Source organism: Malus sylvestris, chromosome 15 (genome assembly GCF_916048215.2).
Source record: "Malus sylvestris chromosome 15, drMalSylv7.2, whole genome shotgun sequence".
Taxonomy (NCBI): Eukaryota; Viridiplantae; Streptophyta; class Magnoliopsida; order Rosales; family Rosaceae; genus Malus; species Malus sylvestris.
Window position 1 is genome coordinate 3,206,447 of NC_062274.1, and position 22,670 is coordinate 3,229,116.

At 41.1% G+C, this 22,670-nt stretch overlaps 3 protein-coding genes across 6 annotated transcripts in view; 1 reads left to right on the forward strand and 2 right to left on the reverse strand.

Annotated features, from left to right (window-relative positions):
- Nucleotides 1-4,419: 4,419 nt before the first annotated feature.
- Nucleotides 4,420-7,630, reverse strand: LOC126602485 (3-ketoacyl-CoA synthase 10-like). The gene is made up of 3 exons (XM_050269368.1): nucleotides 7,172-7,630; nucleotides 5,895-6,523; nucleotides 4,420-5,340 (listed from the first exon to the last, which is right to left on the reverse strand). The coding sequence occupies exons 1-3, from the start codon at nucleotides 7,598-7,600 to the stop codon at nucleotides 4,749-4,751; spliced, it is 1,650 nt and encodes a 549-aa protein (XP_050125325.1). The 5' UTR covers nucleotides 7,601-7,630; the 3' UTR covers nucleotides 4,420-4,748.
- A 1,320-nt stretch (nucleotides 7,631-8,950) lies between these two features.
- On the reverse strand, nucleotides 8,951-12,858 carry LOC126602483 (DNA cross-link repair protein SNM1). Of its 2 annotated transcripts, XM_050269365.1 has the most exons (10): nucleotides 11,987-12,858; nucleotides 11,761-11,904; nucleotides 11,258-11,656; nucleotides 11,031-11,094; nucleotides 10,609-10,826; nucleotides 10,399-10,512; nucleotides 10,129-10,234; nucleotides 9,728-9,939; nucleotides 9,359-9,462; nucleotides 8,951-9,244 (listed from the first exon to the last, which is right to left on the reverse strand). In XM_050269365.1, exons 1-10 carry the CDS (start codon nucleotides 12,662-12,664, stop codon nucleotides 9,100-9,102), a joined length of 2,184 nt encoding a protein of 727 aa, XP_050125322.1. In that variant the 5' UTR covers nucleotides 12,665-12,858; the 3' UTR covers nucleotides 8,951-9,099. The 2 variants fall into 2 exon arrangements, with proteins under 2 accessions (XP_050125322.1, XP_050125321.1); XM_050269364.1 differs by having other exon boundaries at nucleotides 10,609-11,094.
- A 139-nt stretch (nucleotides 12,859-12,997) lies between these two features.
- LOC126602484 (3beta-hydroxysteroid-dehydrogenase/decarboxylase-like) overlaps nucleotides 12,998-22,670 on the forward strand; it is a 30,883-nt gene continuing 21,210 nt past the window's right edge. Inside the window, exons 1-13 of one of the 3 annotated variants that reach the window (XR_007616134.1) lie at nucleotides 12,998-13,345; nucleotides 13,442-13,531; nucleotides 13,708-13,841; nucleotides 13,936-14,106; nucleotides 14,228-14,353; nucleotides 14,789-14,868; nucleotides 14,999-15,197; nucleotides 15,524-15,629; nucleotides 15,777-15,951; nucleotides 16,071-16,227; nucleotides 16,405-16,471; nucleotides 16,952-17,188; nucleotides 17,233-17,344. Coding sequence is in view for 2 of the 3 variants with exons in the window: in XM_050269366.1 (XP_050125323.1) it covers nucleotides 13,114-13,345; nucleotides 13,442-13,531; nucleotides 13,708-13,841; nucleotides 13,936-14,106; nucleotides 14,228-14,353; nucleotides 14,789-14,868; nucleotides 14,999-15,197; nucleotides 15,524-15,629; nucleotides 15,777-15,951; nucleotides 16,071-16,227; nucleotides 16,405-16,471; nucleotides 16,952-17,097 (1,683 nt within the window). In the remaining variant the exon portion in view is untranslated. Of the gene's footprint in view, nucleotides 13,346-13,441; nucleotides 13,532-13,707; nucleotides 13,842-13,935; nucleotides 14,107-14,227; nucleotides 14,354-14,788; nucleotides 14,869-14,998; nucleotides 15,198-15,523; nucleotides 15,630-15,776; nucleotides 15,952-16,070; nucleotides 16,228-16,404; nucleotides 16,472-16,951; nucleotides 17,345-22,670 lie in introns of those variants that run through there. The other 2 variants (XM_050269366.1, XM_050269367.1) reach the window with 2 other exon arrangements.

Consider the following 22,670-nt stretch of genomic DNA (forward strand, 5'->3'; position numbering starts at 1 on the left):
GACTTGGTAAATCTACCAAACCAGGCTCGAGGAGACTGCTTTAATCCATACAGTGATTTCTTGAGCCTACATACCTTTTGTTTCCGTCTGTCCGAATCACTGCACCCTGGTGGAAGATCCATGTAAATCTCCTCAGTCAGATCTCCATGGAGGAAAGCATTTTTTACATCGAACTGTTGCAAAGGCCAATCCAGATTTGCTGCTAAGGACAGTAGAACACGAACTGTATTGATCTTTGCCACTGGTGCGAATGTATCAGTGTAATCAATGCCATATTTTTGTGTATACCCCTTTGCCACCAATCTTGCTTTAAAGCGATCTATCGTTCCGTCGGCTTTATATTTTACTGTATAAACCCATTTGCATCCCACTGTTTTCTTTCCGGCTGGCAAGTCTATTATGTCCCAGGTAGCATTCTTCTTCAACGATCTCAATTCTTCGTTCATTGCATCTTTCCAGCGGGAATCTGCTAAAGCCTCCTGCACACTGTTAGGAATAGATACAGTAGATAATTGATATACAAATGACTTATTTGATTCTGACAGGTGACAGGTAGACACATAATGGTTTAATGGGTATCTCACTCTGGAATCAGAGTTTGGCTCACTCATGGAATACTTGTGTTTACACTCAGGATCTGCCTCATAAGTGGGTTTGGGAATACCTCTATTAATACGCTCTGGAAGGCGACGAAGTGGAGGTGCATCCGGTGTAGAAGACGATTGGTTATGAGAAGTAGTATCTCGTGACACATGCTGTAATTGCTGCTCTGTTTCACTGCAATTGGGCGGCTGCATCTCATCTTCCAACTCAATACCCGTGAGACCCGTGGGCTGCTCCTCTTCCTGACGTGTTGGCTGCTCCTCAGTAGGCTGCTCGGTAGGACTAAACCCAGAAAACACGGGCTGCTGCCCTTCCCTAGGTGCCGTGGGCTGCTGCCCTTCCCCAGAAGCCGTGTACTCCAAGCTCAACACGTCCCTATCATCGCGAGTCAGAACTTCATCATTGCAGTACTCCCCCTGAAGTGAGGACGGGGAGGAACCAAAGAACATTTCATTCTCGTGAAAACTCACATCCTGAGTAATAAACATCTTTTTACTCGAAGGATGATAACAACGATACCCTTTCTGAGTAGTAGCATACCCCAAAAAAACACAACGAAGAGCTCTAGGTTCAAGTTTAGTCTTCCGTTGAGGTGGATGGAGGTGAACAAACGCAACACATCCGATGACCCGTGGGGGAAGATTGGGAGTCGGGGGGCTGCTAGTCTGAGATGTGAGAGCCTGAAATGGCGTATGGAAGTCAAGAGTCCAAGATGGAAGGCGATTAATAAGATAGGTTGCAGACGTAAGTGCCTCTCCCCAATAATGGAGCGGCAGATGTGCCGCAAGTAGGGAAGCACGAACCATTTCTAACAAGTGTCGATTTTTCCTTTCTGCAACCCCATTCTGTTGAGGAGTATACGGACACGTGGTCTGATGAACAATACCGTGCAACTCTAAGAATGAACGAAGTTCCATATTAACATATTCTCCCCCATTGTCACTGCGAAGAACCTGGATATTCCTGTTGTATTGTACAGCAATCATTTTATGAAACCGTTGGAAGGCCGAACTAACTTCACTCTTTGACTTTAACAAAATAACCCAAGTCATGCGGGTACAATCATCAATAAAAGTAACAAACCAATGAGCACCACCAAGAGTGGCTACTTTTGACGGTCCCCATACATCAGAATGCACAATCATAAAAGGAACAGTACTTTTATTTAAACTGGGAGGAAAAGAGGTTCGATGGCTCTTAGCCATTTCACAAACATCACACTTAAACTGAGAAACATCAGTCTTGACAAACAAACTAGGAAATAACTTATGCAGATAACCAAATGAAGCATGCCCAAGTCGCCGGTGCCACATCCAGATGTCTGACACTTTATTAGTAACCCCTTGAGAATCATCAACGGAAAGAGCTTGAGTCAGCAAGCTAGAACTACTGGTGGTCAACTCCAAGTAATAAAGTTTCCCTCTTCTAATACCATAACCAATCGTCTTCCGCGTCCGGATGTCCTTAAAAACACAAAAATATGGCCAAAAAATAACCAAACAATGTAAGGCAAGGGTTATTTGAGCAACAGACAACAAATTATAATTTAGAGAGGGAACCACAAGAACAGTGTCAAGTTTCATGGTATCAGAAAGGGAAACAACGCCTTCCCCAATAACAGGGACGGCATTACCATTAGCAACATTGACCTCGGTTTGTGTGGATGTTTTTAGTGATGGAACCTGTCTAGAATCACAAGTCATATGTTCAGTAGCTCCGGAATCAATTATCCATGTATTATTCATAACAGAGATAGAAGTACTGAGTGCCTTACCATCACTTCCTGCCGCAGCTATCATGGCAGATGCCTTGTCCGCTATCTGATCCAAATCATTCTTGGTTTCGACAATGGAGGCTCGAGATTTGTTGCACCGAGGATCACGTGTCTTATCCCAATTCTCAGGATATCCAATCAACTCAAAACAGCGACTCTTTGAGTGTCCTGTCATGCCACAGTGTGGGCACTTACCTTGGGGACGATCCCGGCTTGTCTGGCTATGACGATTTTGTCCTGACTTGTTTTCTGATCCGTCTCGGTTCGACCAAGAAGATGGTCCACGGGCCTTTGCTGCCATGGCAGCAGGTTCACTCTTGTCAGCCTCCGTCTTCATTGCTTCCTTTCGATCAGCTTCTCGACGAACATATGCATAAGAAGCTTGAAGGCCAAGCGGGGGATCCTTCCTCAGCACTTCTCCACGAACCTGATCAAACCCATCATCAAGACCACCAAGAAACCCATAGACTCGTTGTCTCTCAGTGGATTTTTGAAACGCTTTGACATCGTTTTCACACTCCATGGATACTTTATTAAAGTGATCCAATTCTTGGAAAATCTCAGTTAGCTCCCCGAAATAGGTAGCCAAAGGCCGGCCATTCTGACGAAGCCGTGATGCCTTCTGATTCAACGAATAAATTCTAGCTTCATCATTCTCATCAAAGTAGGCTGCTTTAAGAGAGTCCCAAATTTCCTTCGAAGTAGACAACCGAATGTACCGTTTCATAATCTCTGGCTTCATTGAAGATAAAAGCCAACTCTTAATCTTTTGATCTTCAGAGAACCAATCATCATATTTAGGATCGTCTTCGTTAGGTGCCTTGATAGACCCACGAAGATATCCCATCTTCTTCCTTCCAGCAATATGGATTTGAATGAGAGGAGCCCATAAATCATAGTTCTTTTCATCCAAAACCATACCAATATTAAAGCTTGAATTCTCTGACTGCACCATAATTGGGGCAGCAGCGGGAATAAGTTGAGAACCGGTCCCCTTTTCTTCAGTCATCAGTCTTCCTGTCGATATCACCTAAAATCTGCAGCAGTGTTGATTGGAATCTGGACCCAGTAATTGACTGACAACAGAAACTGGGCAGCGGGACAAAGTGACAGAATAGGGACAGCAACAATTCCTTGCTCGCTGTAATTGAATAAAGACACGGGCAGCAACAATTTCTTGCTCGCTGCAATTGAATAGAGACACGGGCAGCAACAATTTCTTGCTCGCTGCAATTGAACAGTCACGGGCAAATCCAAACCCAGTTAGGGTTTGGTGTTTTCCTTTTTTTCTAACTCGGCTCTGGTGCCAAGAAGAAAGAATGCTTTTCAATGATATTTTATTTTCATATCAAAACAAGGTATATATACAACCCTATACAGATATGGGAAAGAATAAGGGAAGAATAATTACATCCTAAACTAGGAAACCAATTACAGTAGGAATCCCACAATTATAGGAATCCTAATATAAGTCAACATTGCTCACCTCCGTAAGGTTTCAATTGACCATGTGTTAATGATTTTTGGGTTTTTTTTTGTTTAATAGATATATTATTCCACCTCAACAATAGGTTTATGACCGATAAATTGTTTCTTATGTATTCAAGTTTTTATGACGGCCATTGCAACCTTTCAACATTAAACCCTAACATAGTAAATGCAACGGACATTATTAATTACAAAAATATTTAATTTGGGTCTTCTCTAAAATACGGGCTGTTGACTGAGTCTACATCAAAAGGCTCCTTTTATTACGTGGGTATGTTTACTTGCCGAGAATATGAATTGAGATAACTTATTTGTAATCAAATATCTTAAAATTAAAATCATATCAAGTAGAAAAACTAGTTAATCTTATTCTTTTTCCTTCATCTATTTCTATGTTCTCTTATTCCTTCATTCTCCAATTTTTATTAAGCAAACATAATTTTTTTAACGGTAACGCTTCGGATGTTGAATACTTGAAAGGTGTTGACAGCTTGTTAGAAAAAGTAAGTTAATTAAATTGAAGAACTGACTATAATACTTAATGCATGCAAAAATAGAACTCAGAAGGAACTTTTATCACAATAATTCAAGGTTTGCATATTCTCCAAATTACTATCTGAAAATCTTTGCAGCAGTGCAAAAATAACACTGATCCACAAAGAAATGCAGAAGTACTGCAAGCCTATAAACATTCAAATACTTACAAATTAAACACTTTACAAATTAAAAGTCCCCACTTGCCAATATCATAATTATTTTCGGTTAAAAAAAAGTAATTTGAAAAACAAAAACAAAAGCAAATTAAAAGAAAAGGGAAACTTATAGAGTCACTCCAGCATTTTCACCAGATAAATACATTAATACAACCCTAGGCCTCCTCTCTTTAGCATGCATCTCCAAGGTTAGCGTAGAGATTCACTGGGTATTTTTCAATGCAGTCAAGCCATGGATTCCTCGAGGACTTCCTAACGCGGCGCATCGACCGCCAAACGATGCTGTTGCATTTGAATCCAGAACCAAATGACAACTGCCAAACCCTATCTCCTCTCTTCACCTTCTCTTTTGCTTCCAAATAAGCCAACTCATACCATATGCTGCTGCTCGACGTGTTTCCAAAGCGGTGTAGCGTCATCCTAGAGGCCTCCATGTTTTCCTCACTCAGCTCGAGGTTCCTCTGCAGCTCGTCGAGCACAGTCTTGCTCGCTGCATGCACGCAAAAGCGCTCGAAAGCCAGCTTGAAGTCCGGAATGTAGGGTCTCTTGCGTGACGCTAAAGATAACTCCGAAGTGCCTTCGCTGGAAAACAGGTGCCTTGAAACTAATGTGGAAAAGAAGAGGAGCTGCTCAGAGAAAGGCAGCACTAACGGCCCCAAAGTGGTGATGTTGGTTTTCAAGGCATCACCACCAATTTCAATTAGGTCTTTGCTGATCTTCAGCCCCTTCAATCTTTGTTCATCTTCGTCTTGGTACACGCACCTGTTGCATCACATGTTGTGGTTAGGTCAAAACCTAAAAAAGTTAATTCACACTTCACCTATCTAATGAAATAAATTAAGGTGTATACGTAATTTTTATTGGGGAATACCAATATTATATGTTTTTAACAGAGTCGAAATCAGCCAATACAATATTTACCAAATGTTCATCAAATCTTTATGATATATGAGTATTGTACCAATTGGTACCCGATGCCATACATTTCTTTCTTAGTACGTCCAAAAGCGGAGTCCTCTCCTTTTGTCATGTCATCTAATTCGTACCCAAAAATGATTAATATATTGAACCAAAATATTATCTGTCATGGGCCAAGTTCAAGTTCAACGACACCTATTAATGCTAGTCCATGAACCACTTTTGTGACATGCAGATCCAAATCTCTAAACCTCTGTATCATTTCTTAGGACGAAAGATTAATTAGTTTATGGGACTTGGGTCCCAAATTTCAAAGCTTCTATTAAAATGTATTATGACTTGTGATGCAAGTGTAAAAACATATTAATCAGCAAGCAAGATAAATAAATTTGATAAACCTGAAGCTCCGATCATCAGCGCCTTTATGTGTCCGAACAATGTGTTCCAGCCTGTACTTGGCACGGTGATAATCGCGGCGGCGGTTGGAGAGCATCACAGCGGAGCATCCCATTCGGAAAAAGCAATTCGGAATGAGCATCGACCTGTCACTACCAGGGTACCAATTATACCCCACACTCTCAGTACTCACCACAACAGCATAATTATTAGGGTTGGCTTGAAGCATGTCTCTAGCCAGATCAACGGCTATGATTCCGGCACTGCACCCCATTCCACCCAAATTGTAGCTCAAAATGTTGCCTCTCATTTTATAGTGATTTATGATCATTGCAGACAATGAGGGTGTGGGATTGAAGATGCTACAATTTACTACTAGGACTCCTACGTCCTTCGGACGGACCCTAGTCTTTTCGAAGAGCTCGTCGAGTGCTCCAAACATGACCATTGAGGCTTCAGCTCGGCCTTCTTTCATGGTTGCCGTGTTTTCAGTCGACATGATGACGGATTTTGGGATGTAGGTCTCGTCTCCTAAGCCTGATGAGTTTAGAATTCTCTTTTGGAATTCTAGGCTCGCCTCGTCGAATTTGCCCGATTTTCTTGCTACCTCTATGAATTGTTCCTTAGAGACCTAATTAAGAATATCACAAAGTAACATATACTTATAAATTACTTTCATTTGCAGTAATAAATAAATTGCGCGCGACCCCCTTATAATTACAATTCAATCATTTAATTTGAGATTACTTTCCAATTTACAAATGACCAAGGACATAAAAAAAGCACCATATATCCCATGTATTTATTTTGAAATATATAGCTACCAGCGAGAGAACATAATAGATTCATCTCAACTTCAATTACAAAACACATTTTTTTTTTAATTTATTAAGGAAAAAATAAGCTAATTATGGAAATAAAAGTTAAATATTCTGACAGGTGTAGCGAAATTTAGTATTTGCTTTAATTATTAGAGATTTAAAGTTCAAGTCTCGTGAATCTGTCAAATGAAGAAAAATCAAATCCAAAAATGTTTTCCCCTATCAAAAAAAAAGTTAAACCAAAAAAACATAAAATCAACAAAAAAAAAACACAAATATAAGAATGTTTTAATTAATGATTATAACTTGCCACCATACATAATCAACGAAACCATGAAAGATTAGATGTTGAAATTAAGTCGTCAAAGTCATATATTATATACACACACATGGAAAACCAATGCAAATAAGTCATTGAAAAAGTTACTAATTAATCCATTAATTAAACAAAAACCTACCTTAAGATCGTCATTAGGCCGAAAACAAGCGAAATCAACGAGGTAGATGGATCGAGGGCGTGACATTAAGTAAACAGACAAAGTGAACACAAAAACACCAAAGAACCCTAGCACAGTTGCTAGGTCATAACGTGCATCATCCCAAAGCTTCTTCCACAGCTCCTCCCTACTCAAACTTCCCACCTCAGCACTAAAAACCAGCACAAGCACAGGGATGGTGGCCAAGTATATGGCATGGTTGATGAGGTGGTGGTACCCTAACTTCACATACTTTAGGTTTACGGACTGTAAAAAGTCCGGCAGCCGCCTGCGCACTCTAACGGAGAACGTGAGGGAGCCAGCATTGGGGCCGGACGACTCAACCCCACGGTTGACAATCTCGGTGGACAGGAGATCTTGCTCACTGGCCATGGTGGGTGGGATTGGCATGGACAGGATTGGATTGGTTTGTGAGAGAGATGAAAGGAGTGTTAATATATATGAGCATCAAAAGTGGTGGGTGGAAAATAGTTAATGCAAACGCCAACTAGAACCAACTCGAACAACCATTAGTTGAGAGCTTTTAAGAGCTTTGCATATTCCTTTTTTTTTTTTTTTTACAATAATGGAATGGAATTTTTGGAGTGTGCAATTCCAATTCTTCTTCTTCTTGGTTTACTCTATTTTGTAAAAAATTTGATTAACATTTTTTTTTTTTTTTTGGTGAACATGGAAAATTAATTGGTTCTGGTTATAGATGATGCGAGTGATAGTGTCACACACTTTGTTGTGTTTCTTGTGAATATTAATGAGTCAAAAACAAAGGAAACTTAAAGAAGGTAGTTGAGGGAAGGGGGCATTTGCCCTTCAAGGCCATTAGCTGGCTTCACCAAAGGAGAAGTTTTTAAGTGTACCGGTAATCAGGCCGTGTTCTCGGTACATCGAAAAAAAATTTCAAAAGAGAGGCTTGTTATTTTATTCATCTACCATGGTCATCACCATTTAATTATATTTATCTGTGGTACGAGAAGTTAATGGAATGCTTAATTAGTGAAGTCCTCTTTACAACTGTTAATATCGGTGGGAAAAATCATAGAAAATGACTCTTCATGTATCACTTGTTAATGTCGAGTGTAATATTAATAATAGTCAGATGCAGTAACAGTTTAGTCTGGAGAATTGCATCTTCAAAATGTAGTTTTAAGAGGATTCGTGAAGAATTCAATTACTAGACTCGACAAAAAAAGAAGAAGAGGAATATGGGTAAAGTTTGCTGAAGATGCTCATTCGGTTGGATAACTCACTTGTTCTTCCTTCAAATGGGGCAACGATATTAATGTGTTGATCAAAATTCATTGGTGCTGCGTCTCAATCTGTATTTAATATTGGTAGTCAATGAGCAAAGTTCTACCTTAAAAACACTTTGAGTGATACCATCACGTTATTATTTGGTGTTATTAAGTTATGTGTTACAATATAAGTTGGCGGAGAATTTATTCGAATGTGATTGTCTCACTACTATGTGATATTAATAATTTATTCATGTTATAACAAGTGAATCTATTTATTAATACTATATCCCAAGTCCAAAACATATTAAACATGTCATCCATCCATGTTATAACATTTAGATTAATAACTTGAGGTGGGAAGTGGGATTTCACATCAAACAATTTCTCATATTTTACTTAGTATCAATATATAAAACACCACGACTATGTAATTATGCGATAATCACAACAAAGACTCCAAATTATGACTTGTCTTGAATGCTAGAACTAACACCAACTCTTGGTTCCCTACTGTCAACCTCTCTTTATTACGCATGGGACCTTTGCACAACCAGAAGTTCCATTATTAGAGCCCTAATACAAATCACGTTATCCATTACTATTGAGGGTAAAATTACAAAATTTGTAAAGTTAGTGGGAAATAAAATAAATAAAAATTTAAGATGACAACAGGGAAACCATGGCCTTGGCAGAATCTGGTCCGTGATTATTCACACTAGGTATTATTTCCACAGGAGAAACAAGCTTCACAAACTCTTTGAGTTCTGTAAAGCTGGAATGCTCGCTGTATGGCACCTCATACCTGCAGTGCAAGAGGAGAAAGCGGGAGTGCGAGAATCACTACTCTGTAATGTTTGATATAGTCAAAAGTTTCATCTGAGGCAATGTAGTATTGTAGCAGAGAAGGAAATGTCACCTTATAACGGTACCCTGCTGTGATCTTCTTCCTGGGGACTTCTTCTTTCCCTTACCAAAAGTCCAACCAGTTGGAGAGAAAGCAACGATAAGGCTGAATCGACTCTGAGAGTTAAAGAACAAAGCAACTAGTTAAGCACTTCGAAACTTTAGTCTTGCCCTTGGCCTAATATGAAGTGGAATTCGAGATCATGGAAAGGGTAGCTTAATCGAGAAATGTAAGTTCATGATATGATGCTACTTCACAAATCTCAGAGTAAAAAATTTCATTATATATCTACATGAGTTACATTTATTCTTCAAAAACACATTTCTCTGGATATGTCTACATACCAAGGTAACATAATAAGGAAAAGGGTAAATCCCTCACCGAATATTGATTGGAAATATGCTTCAGTCGCTTGAAGCTTGCAAGTGTCCACATAGGGACCACATGGATATGGCTTTCCTGTTCGTTTAATGTAAACCACTGCATATCTTCTTCAGGAAAATCCAAGCATTTTAATGTATGCAGCTTTCCTGCATTAACATAAATCTTTTTCCGGAGCACACGAGCAACCTCCAAAAAAAGTCGTTCCTTTCCTGTTGCAAAATGGAGACAAAACACATGGGGGGAGACAGAAATAAATGAGCTGGGGGTTAAAGAGATAACAGAAATGAAATACAATGACCACTTTATGGAGTAATCCAATGATATAGAGCAACACATTGGAATGGATATGTAAAAGCAAAAGGAAGGGAGATAGAAACGAGATAAGCAGTGAACTCTACCAATAGTGTAGCTGCCGATCAGAAATAGAGTCTTAGGGTTGAAAGTTTCAGCTTGAATGGCATCAATGACAAACTGTATTACAGCCTCCTGCTTTGGAAAATCATACTGCAAAGCATAATGAAATGAGAGTAAACGTCACTTCGCTTCTAAATTTGTAGTATGCAGTATATACTTTCCAACAACAAAATGACGAGCAATCTATTTTCAAAGGGGATAAAGGAAAGACATGAACTTCATAACATATGCCGTATTCTATGTGGCTGGCTCACCTGTGGATTACAATAAGTGGTATCAAGGATGAGAGTATGGATAGAACATGCTTGCAAAAAAGACATGCTTGCTGCGCTGTCGCTATAGCGAAAGTCCCCTGTATGCAGAACAGCCTAGATACACATGGAACCGGGACCATTATCCAACAAACATAGAAAAGAAAACAAGAATACCATGGAGTGAGGTTAAAAGGTAAGTTTGGACCACACCTTACCGGCAGGTGGTTCGAAAAGTATAATTATCGAACCAGGACAGTGGTTTGCATCCAAGCAGGTCACATTAATACCAGCAATATTCATCTTTTGGTTGATGGGTACAACCTGTATGCTGTCCCATGGAATGCCAATCTTCATATTTACAAGCTTAGCTGTGATGGAGGAGCAATAAATCTTTCCGTGACAGAAGGACTTCGTTAGACCTTGATAATCTGCAGTAACAAATGCAATCATATCGAACCAGATAACTTTGACCCACAAAGGTCTGCAAATAACTAGCCCTATGTAGTGGCTTCCATCATTCCAAATGGGGTACATTTCCGGACTAACATCATTCCAAATCAGGTACATTTCCGGACTAACAAGCAAGATTAAATATAAGTTATAAATGGAAAAATTAGAAAAAGCATTCTTACGATCCATATGAAAGTGAGTTAGAAACCAATGCGAACAATCCCGTCTAAGATATTTGAAAGCGTCCTGCAAATGGGAACAAATGAACTTGTCAGAAAATCAGCCTCAGGCTTATAAATGAAGAGGATGAAAACACCATAACTTATGCTAAAGCTGAAGAACAATACATAGTACATACTAAAAAGTGTAGTACACAGTGACATTCACAATCGCCTGCAAGGCCTCTTACCACTCGAAATGGTGTTCCTGGTATGCAACACCATGAGGGAATATCCCTGAGTTTCCGATTTGTGGCATTATTGTTCGCCACACCACGTTTCTGACCAGAACCTGACACCCGTTTTTCTACCCTTTGCTGTTCTCTAGAGGTGGTGCAAACTTGCTTCCTAGCAGTTCCAAATCCCGGGAAGTAATCTGTGATCAATTTGTTTGCAGCTGTTTTACTAACATCATTAACTGGTGCTTCTGAAGCATCATTGGGCATATCGACTCCATTGGCTCTCTTTTTTCTTGGTTGTGCTTCTGTTGAACTAGTAGTAGTAGTAGTGGCACCTTCTCTAAGTTGAGCAAGGGCATGCACAATCTTCTTCTGCGGACCAAGTGCAGTAATGCCTATGCTAAACAAATCCTTCACAGCAAATAAAAACCAACAAGAAAGAGAAATTCAATCCAAATCCAAATCAAGTAACCAAAAGGGTGAGTTAATAGGCAGACATATCCTACGTTCTATACCTCTTCTGTGAGCCATTGTAGAGTGTCCCAATCAATCTCTTCTCGAACAAAAACATCCTTGTACTTCTCTAATCCCAGGCTGCCCAGCCACTCAAGAACTTGCCCGGAATTTTGATGCTCCCTTTCCTCATCGGGACGCGGAGCCTGCTCCAAGCAAAACACTACCACAATTAGCATTCACAATCAATAGCCAAAATCTTCAAAAAGATTAATACTTTATACTTACATCTTGCGTTTGAACTTCCTCATTGTCAAGACACTCATTGCTATGGACCTGCCTCTCTTCGTCGCTCAAATCCGAAATGTCAGCCCCACACAGAGGACACAGCACCAAACCCCCATTTTCGTCCTCCACAATTCCAAACCCTTCCTCCATTCCATTGACGCCAACACTCTCTCCTCCTTCTGCTCGATCGCACAGCTTCAGCAGCACATCGAGCTCCTCAAAATCCTGGCTTTCGCCATCACCCGAACCGAAATCCCAATCGGGTCGAGGCTTGATTAACCTAGATTCGATTGAATTGCACAGATATCCCCCTTTTGATTTCAACCCCTTTTCGTTTTCCTTTTCCTCGTCAACGCACGCAGAAGAAGAAGCGAGACCGCCACCGTCGAGGGTCCCGCAATCGAAGCTTGCGGGTATCGAATCCAAGCTGCAGTCCTCGAAAATCGAGGATTTGAAACCCTGGGTCTGCTCCAAAGTCGAGTCTTTGCTGCCTAAACAATTGGGGGGAATATTCTCCTTGCCGCGATAGACGGGTTTGGAGCGCTTCAGCTTTTTGGAAGGCTTGGGAGCTGTGGCTGTTTGGGTGAGTGGGATCTGAAAGTCGTCGTCGTCAGCGGCGGCGGCGGCGATCATGGAGTTGAACCTGGTGGAAGAGAAAGGCTGCGACTTTGAGGACATGTTTAGCTCCTCTTCTCCGTTGAGTATTCTGTGCCTATCACTGCTCTCACTCCGTCGAGAGAATGTGTGGGTTCTCTGTAATCTGCCCAGTAAATGTAATGTGGAAGCAGAAAAGCTGAAAGGAATTATTTTTGGGGGGAGCAATTTGAAATTTGTTTGGAGCAATGGAAATGGGAGGGAAAAGCAAGCAAATTTGGGTCAAAATTTGGGCCCAGCAGAAAAGCCCAATTTAATTTTTGAACTAAGCCCAAAAAAAGCCCAAGTTTCTGTTGGGCAGATTGGCGGGTCTAACCGTCAGGTAGATTCCTCTGGTTTTCCATCTTTTACATCTCACTCCCACCGTAAATTTCTGTTCACCTTCTTTGCTGACTATCTCACACAGTGACACTTCCACTCTCTCTCCGATCCTCGTCACCTTCACCTCCACCGATCGCCGCCATCTTCCTGCCATGTCCGGCGACGAAGAATGGTGCGTGGTCACCGGAGGCCGAGGCTTCGCGGCGCGCCACTTGGTCCAGATGCTGATCCGATGCGATGTGTTCCGGGTCCGAATCGCCGACCTCGGCTCCACCGTTGATCTAGAACCTTCCGAAGAAAACGGCATTCTAGCCGAAGCCCTGAGCACCGGTCGCGCCCAGTACGTGTCCCTCGACCTCCGCAGCAAGAGCCAAGTTCTTCAAGGTCATCTTTCTTTTTCTCTCAGTCTTGAGTTTGCATCAATGGCGGCTGATTTGTGTGCGTGATTTGATTTTCTGCATTATGCATTCAATCTTGTAGCGTTACAAGGCGCGGAGGTTGTGTTCCACATGGCGGCTCCGAATTCGTCCATCAACAATTACAAGCTCCACCACTCGGTCAATGTAGAAGGTATACAATCAGAATTGTGCTTTTTTTGCTTCTTGTTTTTGATAAGTTTAGTAAATAATTTCGTAGTTCGGGTTCAGTCAATGGATATGATTGATGTTTGATCCTTGGAGTTTTTTTGGGGTTTTATGCAAAGTTTTTTTCTTTTTCTTTTGAAACTTTGCTTTGATTTTGTTCAGGAACTCAGAATGTGATTGATGCTTGTACTGAGCTCAAAGTAAAGAGACTTATATATACTAGCTCCCCGAGTGTTGTTTTTGATGGGATTCATGGCATTGTTGACGGAGATGAGTCTTTGCCATATCCACCTAAGGTACTAGTATTTCCTAATGTATTTACAGTGATGCAAGAATGTGCGCGGATGCAATTTTAAATACGGAATTGTTATGCGTTGCAACTTATTTCAGCACAATGATTTCTATTCTGCAACGAAAGCCCAAGGGGAAGAATTGGTCATCAAGGCAAATGGTGTTAAGGGGCTTCTCACTTGTTGCATTCGCCCTAGCAGCATTTTTGGACCTGGCGATAGGTTGCTGGTTCCGTCATTGATTGTTAATGCCAGGACATGGAAATCCAAGGTAAGTAAGTTGGTGGTCCCTGTTGCTTTTTTCTTGCATCTCCCTTACACCATTATTAGTTAAGTCCTTCTTTCACAATATCTGATGCTCATTGTTTCTCCTCTTTATTTCAATTGAACAGTTCATCATTGGTGATGGCAACAACATTTATGATTTCACATATGTTGAAAATGTGGCACACGCGCATATATGTGCAGAGCGAGCTCTTGCATCAGAAGGGAAGGTTGCAGATAAAGCTGCGGGGCAGGTACCAATATATTATTAAGTTTTTTGACACCTGAGATAAATACAAGATAGGGTGGGTGGTGTTAAAGTATAAATGTATAATAGATGATGAAATAGGATTGAATTATTCAACTGCCATGATTTATTTAGTACCACAAGAAAGATTTATTGGATACTGGTTCGATACATGTTCTGAAGTTCACGGGAGATGCAAAGGTTTCTGGGGAAATAAACTTTCAAAGATGCATTGAATAATCTGACTGTAGATGTAATAATAAGATGCATCTTTTCTACTGAGTCATTCCTTCACGTTTTGTTACCTTGAATTTGCTCTAAAACATGGGATAGTCATGCTTTTGAAACTTACTTTGCATGTCTGATTGATGTCAAGCTAAACTATACGGAGACAGATTGTGGCATTTCTAGCTAAAGGCCTAAAATGATACTGCTTTTGCAGGCATATTTTATAACCAATATGGAACCTATCAAGTTTTGGGAGTTTGTCTCACTTATTCTGGAAGGTCTTGGCTATGAAAGGTACTCACTTTTCGTAATCCTTTCGTTTTAAGCAGACCTTAAATGTAATCACTGTACTCCTCAATGCCTAATATAGTGATTGTTCAATGTCCATTCTCTTTTGTTTTCCCTGAATGAATGTTGTTTGCAGGCCAAGAATAAAAATCCCTGCCTTTGTTGTGATGCCAATTGCACATATGGTGGAGTTGACATATAAGCTGTTAGGTCCATATGGGATGAAGGTTCCACAGTTGACGCCTTCAAGAATTAGACTCCTCTCTTGCACCCGATCTTTGAAGTGTTCGAAAGCTCAGGATCGAATCGGCTACACACCCATCATATCACTTCAGGTTCAGTATTTTTTCATAAAAAGAGTGATAAGTCCTTTGGTAATAACTTAATACAAGAGAATTGCACTTAGCACTCCAGTTGGCAGAGCGTCCAACATTTATATTTTTCTCTTTCACACCTTCACCGCCTTGAACATTTGAACCTGTGATTAGGATGTTGTTTGTGCTATATTGGAATACAGAATGTGTAGTTAAACTTTATCTCTTATTGGTAAGCACTTCGGAATTAAAAAGGTCTAAGCACTCTCATCATGTCATTGTACATTTTGTGTTCAAATTCTAGATAAGGTGCTTTCTTGTGACACTCTGCTATTTACTTTCTTCAGGAGGGTCTGAAGAGGACAATTGAGGCGTACCCACATTTGAGGGCTGAACATCGACCGAAAAGAGAAGGACCATCTAAAGCGTCAATATATCTTGGAAGCGGAAGGGGTACGAATCCTCAGTTTCTACTCATCTTACTTTGATGTTTCTTATAAGTTGACTAAAATCAGGCATAATGACATCCTTATGATTGACTCAGTATGTGCGAAATTACAGTATATGTGCACTCATGTATTGCACTTGTGGTTTTGACAGTAGCTGACACATTACTATGGAAGGATAAAAAACAGACGTTGAAGGCGTTAATTGTTTTGATTGCAATCTACTACAACTTCATTGTACCAGAATCTACAATTATTACTATGCTTTCAAAGGTGCTCCTGGTAGCTTCAGTATTTGTGTTCACTCATGCCGGTTTACCTGAAAAGATGTATTGCCTATGCCCTTCTTGTATTTATATTCCTTAGCTTCTTTGTTTGAAAGCTGCTGTTTTCCTCAGCTCTCATTATTAAGTGAAACTGACTACTAACAACAATTTCACTGCTCCAGATTAGGATACAAAATTGAGAAGCTTCAGTCATCACATTTCCGCTTATCAGAAGAGACATCGCAACAAATTGCCAAGTCTCTGGCTTCATCATGGAATGCATCTGTTAAAACTTTGAAATCTCTTGCCAAGGGATATGACGGGATATTGTTCCTTAAGGTATTTCTCTGCCGTTCCCATCTTCTTTTGTGCTTCCAGCTATATATTATTTTGACAGTGTATAAGTTCACGGAAGAGGTGCAGAATGCACATGCTAGTAAGTTATAGAGTTGCATCTCTCTTCCTTTGTTCTCTTCTTTTCTGATGTTTACTTAATATTTGCTGGTGATGTTGTAGGTTGTTCTCACTCTATTGGTTCTTAGCTTCCTTGGAGCGTTTTCACTTCAGAACTTATATGTTATAGGTATCTTTCCTCCATTTCACTCACTCACAGAATTCAACACATCGGGAGTTCATTTGAACTTTGAATAATATTAAGGTCTGACATTCTGAAAGTCTGTCCAATTTTATAGAGAAAATCATTAAAATTCATGCACAAAATAGAAGCAACTTTGGGAGTCTGAAAAATTGGTTTGGGTAATTAATGAACAAACCAATGTTTAGGACTTTTAATTTATAGTATTTAAATTTCTTCCAATTTCCTGTTTTTGGGAGAAACCGTTGGTATTGGGAGTTTACGTTAGTTTTCCTAAAATTTTAAAGAACCCATCATTTGATATTCTTACACCCTATATTTCAGCCGTTTACGGACTTGATTGGATTGGTCACGGGGTACTCTTATTTTCCATTGGACCGGCATTACTCATTCTTTTAGTAGTTGCATCAAAAAGTTCGATTTTGCCCCACCTTGACTCTTAGTTTTTTTGTTCTCTTATTGTTCCAGGAGTTCCCACTGCCTTTATAGTTTTCTACGTGTACGAGAAGGAGCAGCAAAAAATTGATGACATGGTCCTAGAAGCTCTCTCTCGTGGATGCAAAGTGAAATCTGATGTTGTCAAAAAGTTCTGTACATCCAAGAAGATTGAGTGACTGACTGCTGATAGCTACCTGCCACTGCTTGCCTGAGAATCGATATAGAATTGCGGTGTTTGATACGATTGTTGTGCCCTGTATTCATTTCTCTGGTGTTTGATACGATTGTTGTGCCCTGTATTCATTTCTCTTTCTTCAACCCGAACGTCCCTAAAAATATAAGAAACGAAGAAAGATCTTATTTGATTTATTTTTTGTAACTACATTGTATGATTTTGTGTATTATTGCTCTAGTTTCTCGCTATTTTTGACATATCTTGTAATTTTTAAACTTTTTAACTTGACGTTACATTTAGTTTCTCGTTCATTGTTCTCTTATTGATTATATAATGTCACTCTCCGAGCTTAAATGCTTGGGTTAGTAGCGCACGAGCCCACGGAGGTTGATCTTGGCCATTATATTTGTGGAACTTGTTGATGCACACCATATATTGGGCCTCATAAAAAAATACTTAAGGGACCTAGCCTATCATTTTTTGTATTGAGGAGCGAACTCTTATTCTATAAAAGGGACTCCTTCACCCTCAAACGCCACAAGTCGAGCCAACCAAAGCAACATAAGCCACAAACAGAGCAGCCTCGCAACATGTGCTACTTCTGGTTAAGCATCATTTCACTTTGAGCACTGTCTCATATCAAGTATCAGTTCAAGACGACATCTAGTTACTTCGGCCCACACATGGACTGAATTTCAAGTCTCCAGCCAAAAGACTCTCTTGACTGAAGACTTGGGGGACTACTGTTTGTACCATACTTAAGGTCTCCGTATAAATACTCGAGGGACTCAAATGTAATTATGTAATAATGGAATGGGCAAATATGTAAAAAGGGGATAAGCCCTTATTCTATAAAATGGTCTTCTCACCCTCATAAACCGAAAAGGCTCAGAAGCCTCCTCACATCCCCTAAGCTCTAAGCTCTCTCAAAGCCCTCACTCTCATATTCAGAGTTCTCTCTCCCTCAGAAATACAATATCAGTGTAGACGTAGCCCAAACATTGGGGTGAACCACGATACATCTTGTGTTATTTACTTTCTTTCAGATTCACGGTCGGATTTACGTTGTTCTAATACCTCCAGTTTTGTGCATCAACATTTGGCGCCGTTTGTGGGAAACGACACGAAAAGCTGTGTCAGTTTCTCTCTCACTTTTTCACCTCCAGCGTGGATCTGCAAAATCTGCAAAATCCAAGAAACCAAACACCTACAGAATGGCAGAGGAGAACCCGGATATTTAGGGGAGATAAGGACCCAGATCTACAAATCCACCGAGACAGAACCTCTCTCTCTGTCTCTGTCTCTCTCTCTCCCCCTCGTATTAGCATATTGCAGCCACAAACCAAGTACTTCCATAATCATAGGCCGTGACTTCACAATGGAAACCAAGTATCAGACCACAAAGGCCGACTCGGCTTCACTATCTGCGCCAAGTGTTGCGACTCCAGCTTCACCACCAAGATCCAGAAGCCCTCCTTCCTTGACTCCCCTTCCATGGCGCTCCCATGGTCCGCCTTCAGCTAGCCAAGGCGGCTCCTGCTAGCAACGGAGGCCTTTCCGTCTCCACGTCCACCAACGGCTTGAACTCCTCGTACGACTTGAGCGTCTTCAAGTTCGACCCCATCAAGGAATCCATCGTCTCCAGGGAGATGACCAGGCACTACATGACTGACATGATCACTTACGCTGACACCGGCGTCGTCTTAGTCTGTGCTGGCTCCGCCGAGCTCTCATGGGCCTATAAGCTCAGCAAGAACCCCGATGTTCAGGTCGCAATAACAGAGCAGTCCGTCAGCCCCGATGGCGGTGCATGGCTCGGTGGCCAGCTCTTATCTGCCATGGATTCGGATCCCAAACCCCATACGACTTCCGGGCGACCCGCGAGAAAATCCGGTTAATCGACCCAAAACCCAAAAGCTTTAATTTTTTTCAGAAAACAAAGGAAGCAATGGAGGGTAGAATGAAGAAGTATAGCCAAGTGAGTCCGAATAGGGCAAAAGTGTGGACTGAGAAGTCGCCCAGGTACCATCAGAACCGCAAAGTTCCTGTGGTTTACTATCTCTCTTGAAATCGGCAACTTAAACACCCGCATTTCATGAAAGCTCCTGTAACCTCTCCCCAAGGGCTCTACCTTAGAGATGTGATTAATAGACTTATTTGTGACTTCGATCCTCACCAGACTGCGACCGCCGCCACCCAACTCCGGTGGGCCCAAACCGAGTCTGGCTCATCTCGACGCCGCTACAAGTCTCCCGCCCTGGCAGCAATACCATCATGTAGAAGCCAGAGTCGGTCAGAATTCAGCAAAGCAGCAAGAGCTGCCGAAGCTCTTTACCTCATCCGAGACACCTACTTCCCAGCTGACCCGGATGACATATTATCCAGATTAAACGCTCATTCTGATCTTGCCCTCAACCTCCTCGATTTCATACCTCTTGGGAATATCAAAAGGGGGATGTGGGTTGTCGAATCAGTGAGGACTTTATCAAAGAGTTTTCAAGTCAGAAAAGATGCTCTGCACATCGAATTCCGTCGAAGGTGCTCTGCACATCGTCTTCACTTTTGGCTGGAAAATGGGCTAAACGTGGGTCTTGCACATGGGTCCTGCAAGTGAAGGCGTGCTTTTCACCAGAAGATGGGCTAAACGTGGGCTGTGAGAATATTTAAGAAAAAGAAAAAATGAGGCTCTCATCGAGAGCACATGGGGGACAATGCAAAAGAAAAAGAAAGGGAAGACCTATGAGGAAGATAAGGTTTCCTTACTTTAAAGTGATGTAATTTACTTTTCTTATCTTTTGCAGACATCTGCATAAACCCCATTAGAGGGTAGTAATAAAAAATTTAAAAAAAAACGGCAAGCCCAAAATAATGGACGGGAATGTTATGTGGAGGGCGAAGGCCCATATGCCCAAAAGAGCCAAGCCCTCTATTATCGCCAACCAGGTGATCAAAAGTACGCCCAGTACTTCAAATTATACATGAGCATTACTCATGTCAATCATACATAAACATTCATGAGCATTATTCATATCAATCATACATAAACATTCATGATCATCACTCATGTCAACATTCATGAGCATCACTCATGTCAACATCCATGAGCATCACTCATGTCAATCAACATAAACATTCATGAGCATCACTCACGTCAATCAGCTTCAAAAGCTTCATTTACAGAGCTCTAGCTTCAAAAGCTTCATTTACAAAAGCTCTAGCTTCAAAAGCTTCATTTACAGAGCTCTAGCTTTGAAAGCTTCATTTACAAAAGTTATAGCTTCAAAAGCTTCATTTACAGAGCTCCAGCTTCAAAAGCTTCATTTACAAAAGCTCTAGCTCTAGCATTAAAAGCTTCATTTACAGAGCTCTAGCTTCGAAAGCTTCATTTACAAAAGCTCTAGCTTCAAAAGCTTCATTTACAAAGCTCCAGCTTCAAAAGCTTCATTTACAAAAGCTCTAGCTTCAAAACCTTCATTTACAGAGCTCCAACTTCAAAGCTTCACTTGCAAAGCTTCACCTACAAAGCTTCAGTGTAGGGTATGCAAATACCGCATCCGAACAACCGCCACTTCGGCCCATACATGGATTCAATTTGAAGTCTCCAGCCAACAGACTCTATTGACCGAAGACTTTGGGGACTACACTATGTACCATATATTGGGCCTCATAAAAAAATACTTGGGGGACTTAGCTCATTATTTATGTACTGAGGAGCGAGCCCTTATTTTATAAAAGGGACTCCCTCACCTTCATTAGATAGCATCGCCGCCAGCTGAGCAACCGTCTCGCCGCGAGCATCATTCATAACCCATCACTTATGTATTGAGGAGCAAGCCCTTATTCTATAAAAGGGACTCCCTCACCATCATTAGAGAGCATCCCCGCCAGCTGAGCAACCGCCTCGCCGCGAGCACCAACTCTAGCCTATCATTTTTTGTATTGAAGAGCGAACCCTTATTCTATAAAGGGGATGCCCTCACCCTCACAAACTGAAAGGCTCAGAAGCCTCCTCACTCCCCTAAGCTCTAAGCTCTCTCAAAGCCCTCACTCTCATATTCAGAGCTCTCTCTCTCTCTCTCAGAAATACAATATCAGTGTAGACGTAACCCAAACATTGGGGTGAACCATGATACATCTTGTGTTATTTACTTTCTTGCAGATTCATGGTCGGATTTACGTTGTTCCAAGACCTCCGGTTTTGTGCATCAACAGAACTCATAAGTTAGGATCAGCTTGCAAGTGTGAACGATTGATCTTATTACTCATTTTAGTTTTGTTTTATAAGAACACAGTCATCCATAATTATAAATAATCTATAGTCTGTTGTGGTCTATTTTTTCTGACAGAGGGACTAGGGCCGGCGGCAGAGAGAGAGGAGAGAGATGTGTGTTTGTAGAATTGTAGGGGAATGTGTGTGTTGTTATCCCTCCTACATTGTGCCTTTATTTATAGTAGTAAAGGCAGAGAAGATATTCCTTCTCCTCCAAGTAATACAAGTTGTAATAGGAAAAGATAACTAGAATCAAATCTTATCTAGGATTTACACAATCATACTTAAACTAGGAATGTTTACAACACTCCCCCTTGAGTGGGTAAATACTCAAGGTAGATTCAGCATCATGCAGAAGTTGAGGAAGTCGACTCGTTGGCATTGATTCCAAGGAACAACGCTTATTCTCAATAAGGTAGGAACTTGCATAAGTAGTAAGTCTCACTAAAAAACCCTAAGGCTATGGCAAAAACCCAAGTAGGGACAAAATCCATAGTCTAAGGAAAAATGCGTGAGAAATGCAAAGTCAAAAGAAACGTCTACAGGACGTCATCAGGGATATGACCAGCCCAAGGTGGGTGCCTCGTTAAAACCTAGTTAGGTAGCAAAAACCCAGTGGGAAAAATGCTCCTAATCGTAGGGAAAAGAGTACATTAAGATCAAGCAAGTATCTAGAAGATACTCCCCCTGAGTTTGACATAATTCCAAAGAGAAATAGCAAAGTTACAACTCATAAAGTTTACGCATACCAATTCCATGAACAAGCTTCTGAAACGTCGCCTTCGGTAGTGATTTGGTGAAGAGGTCGGCCAGATTGTCTTGTGATCGGATTTGCGTGACTTCAATCTTCTGATGCTCTTGTTGTTGATGTGTAAAGAAGAACTTCGGCGCAATATGCTTGGTGTTGTCTCCTTTGATGTAACCCTTCTTGAGCTGTTCGATGCAAGCTGCGTTGTCTTCAAAAATCGTCGTCGGGGCATTAACGGCGGGATGAAGATCACAGGAGCTTCGAATATGGCCCACTACTGCTCTCAACCAAAAGCATTCCCGAGTTGCTTCATGTAAGGCGAGAATTTCAGCATGGTTAGACGAAGTGGCAACTAAGGTCTGTTTAGTTGACCTCCAAGATATTGCGGTGCCTCCAACGGTAAAGACATAACCCGTTTGAGAACGCGCCTTGTGCGGATCAGATAAGTATCCAGCGTCGGCATAACCAACAAGGCGAGAATCAACCCGATGAGCATAGGGTGCGGCATCACTCGAGGATTCGTAGGGATAGAATAAGCCCAAATCCGTAGTACCCT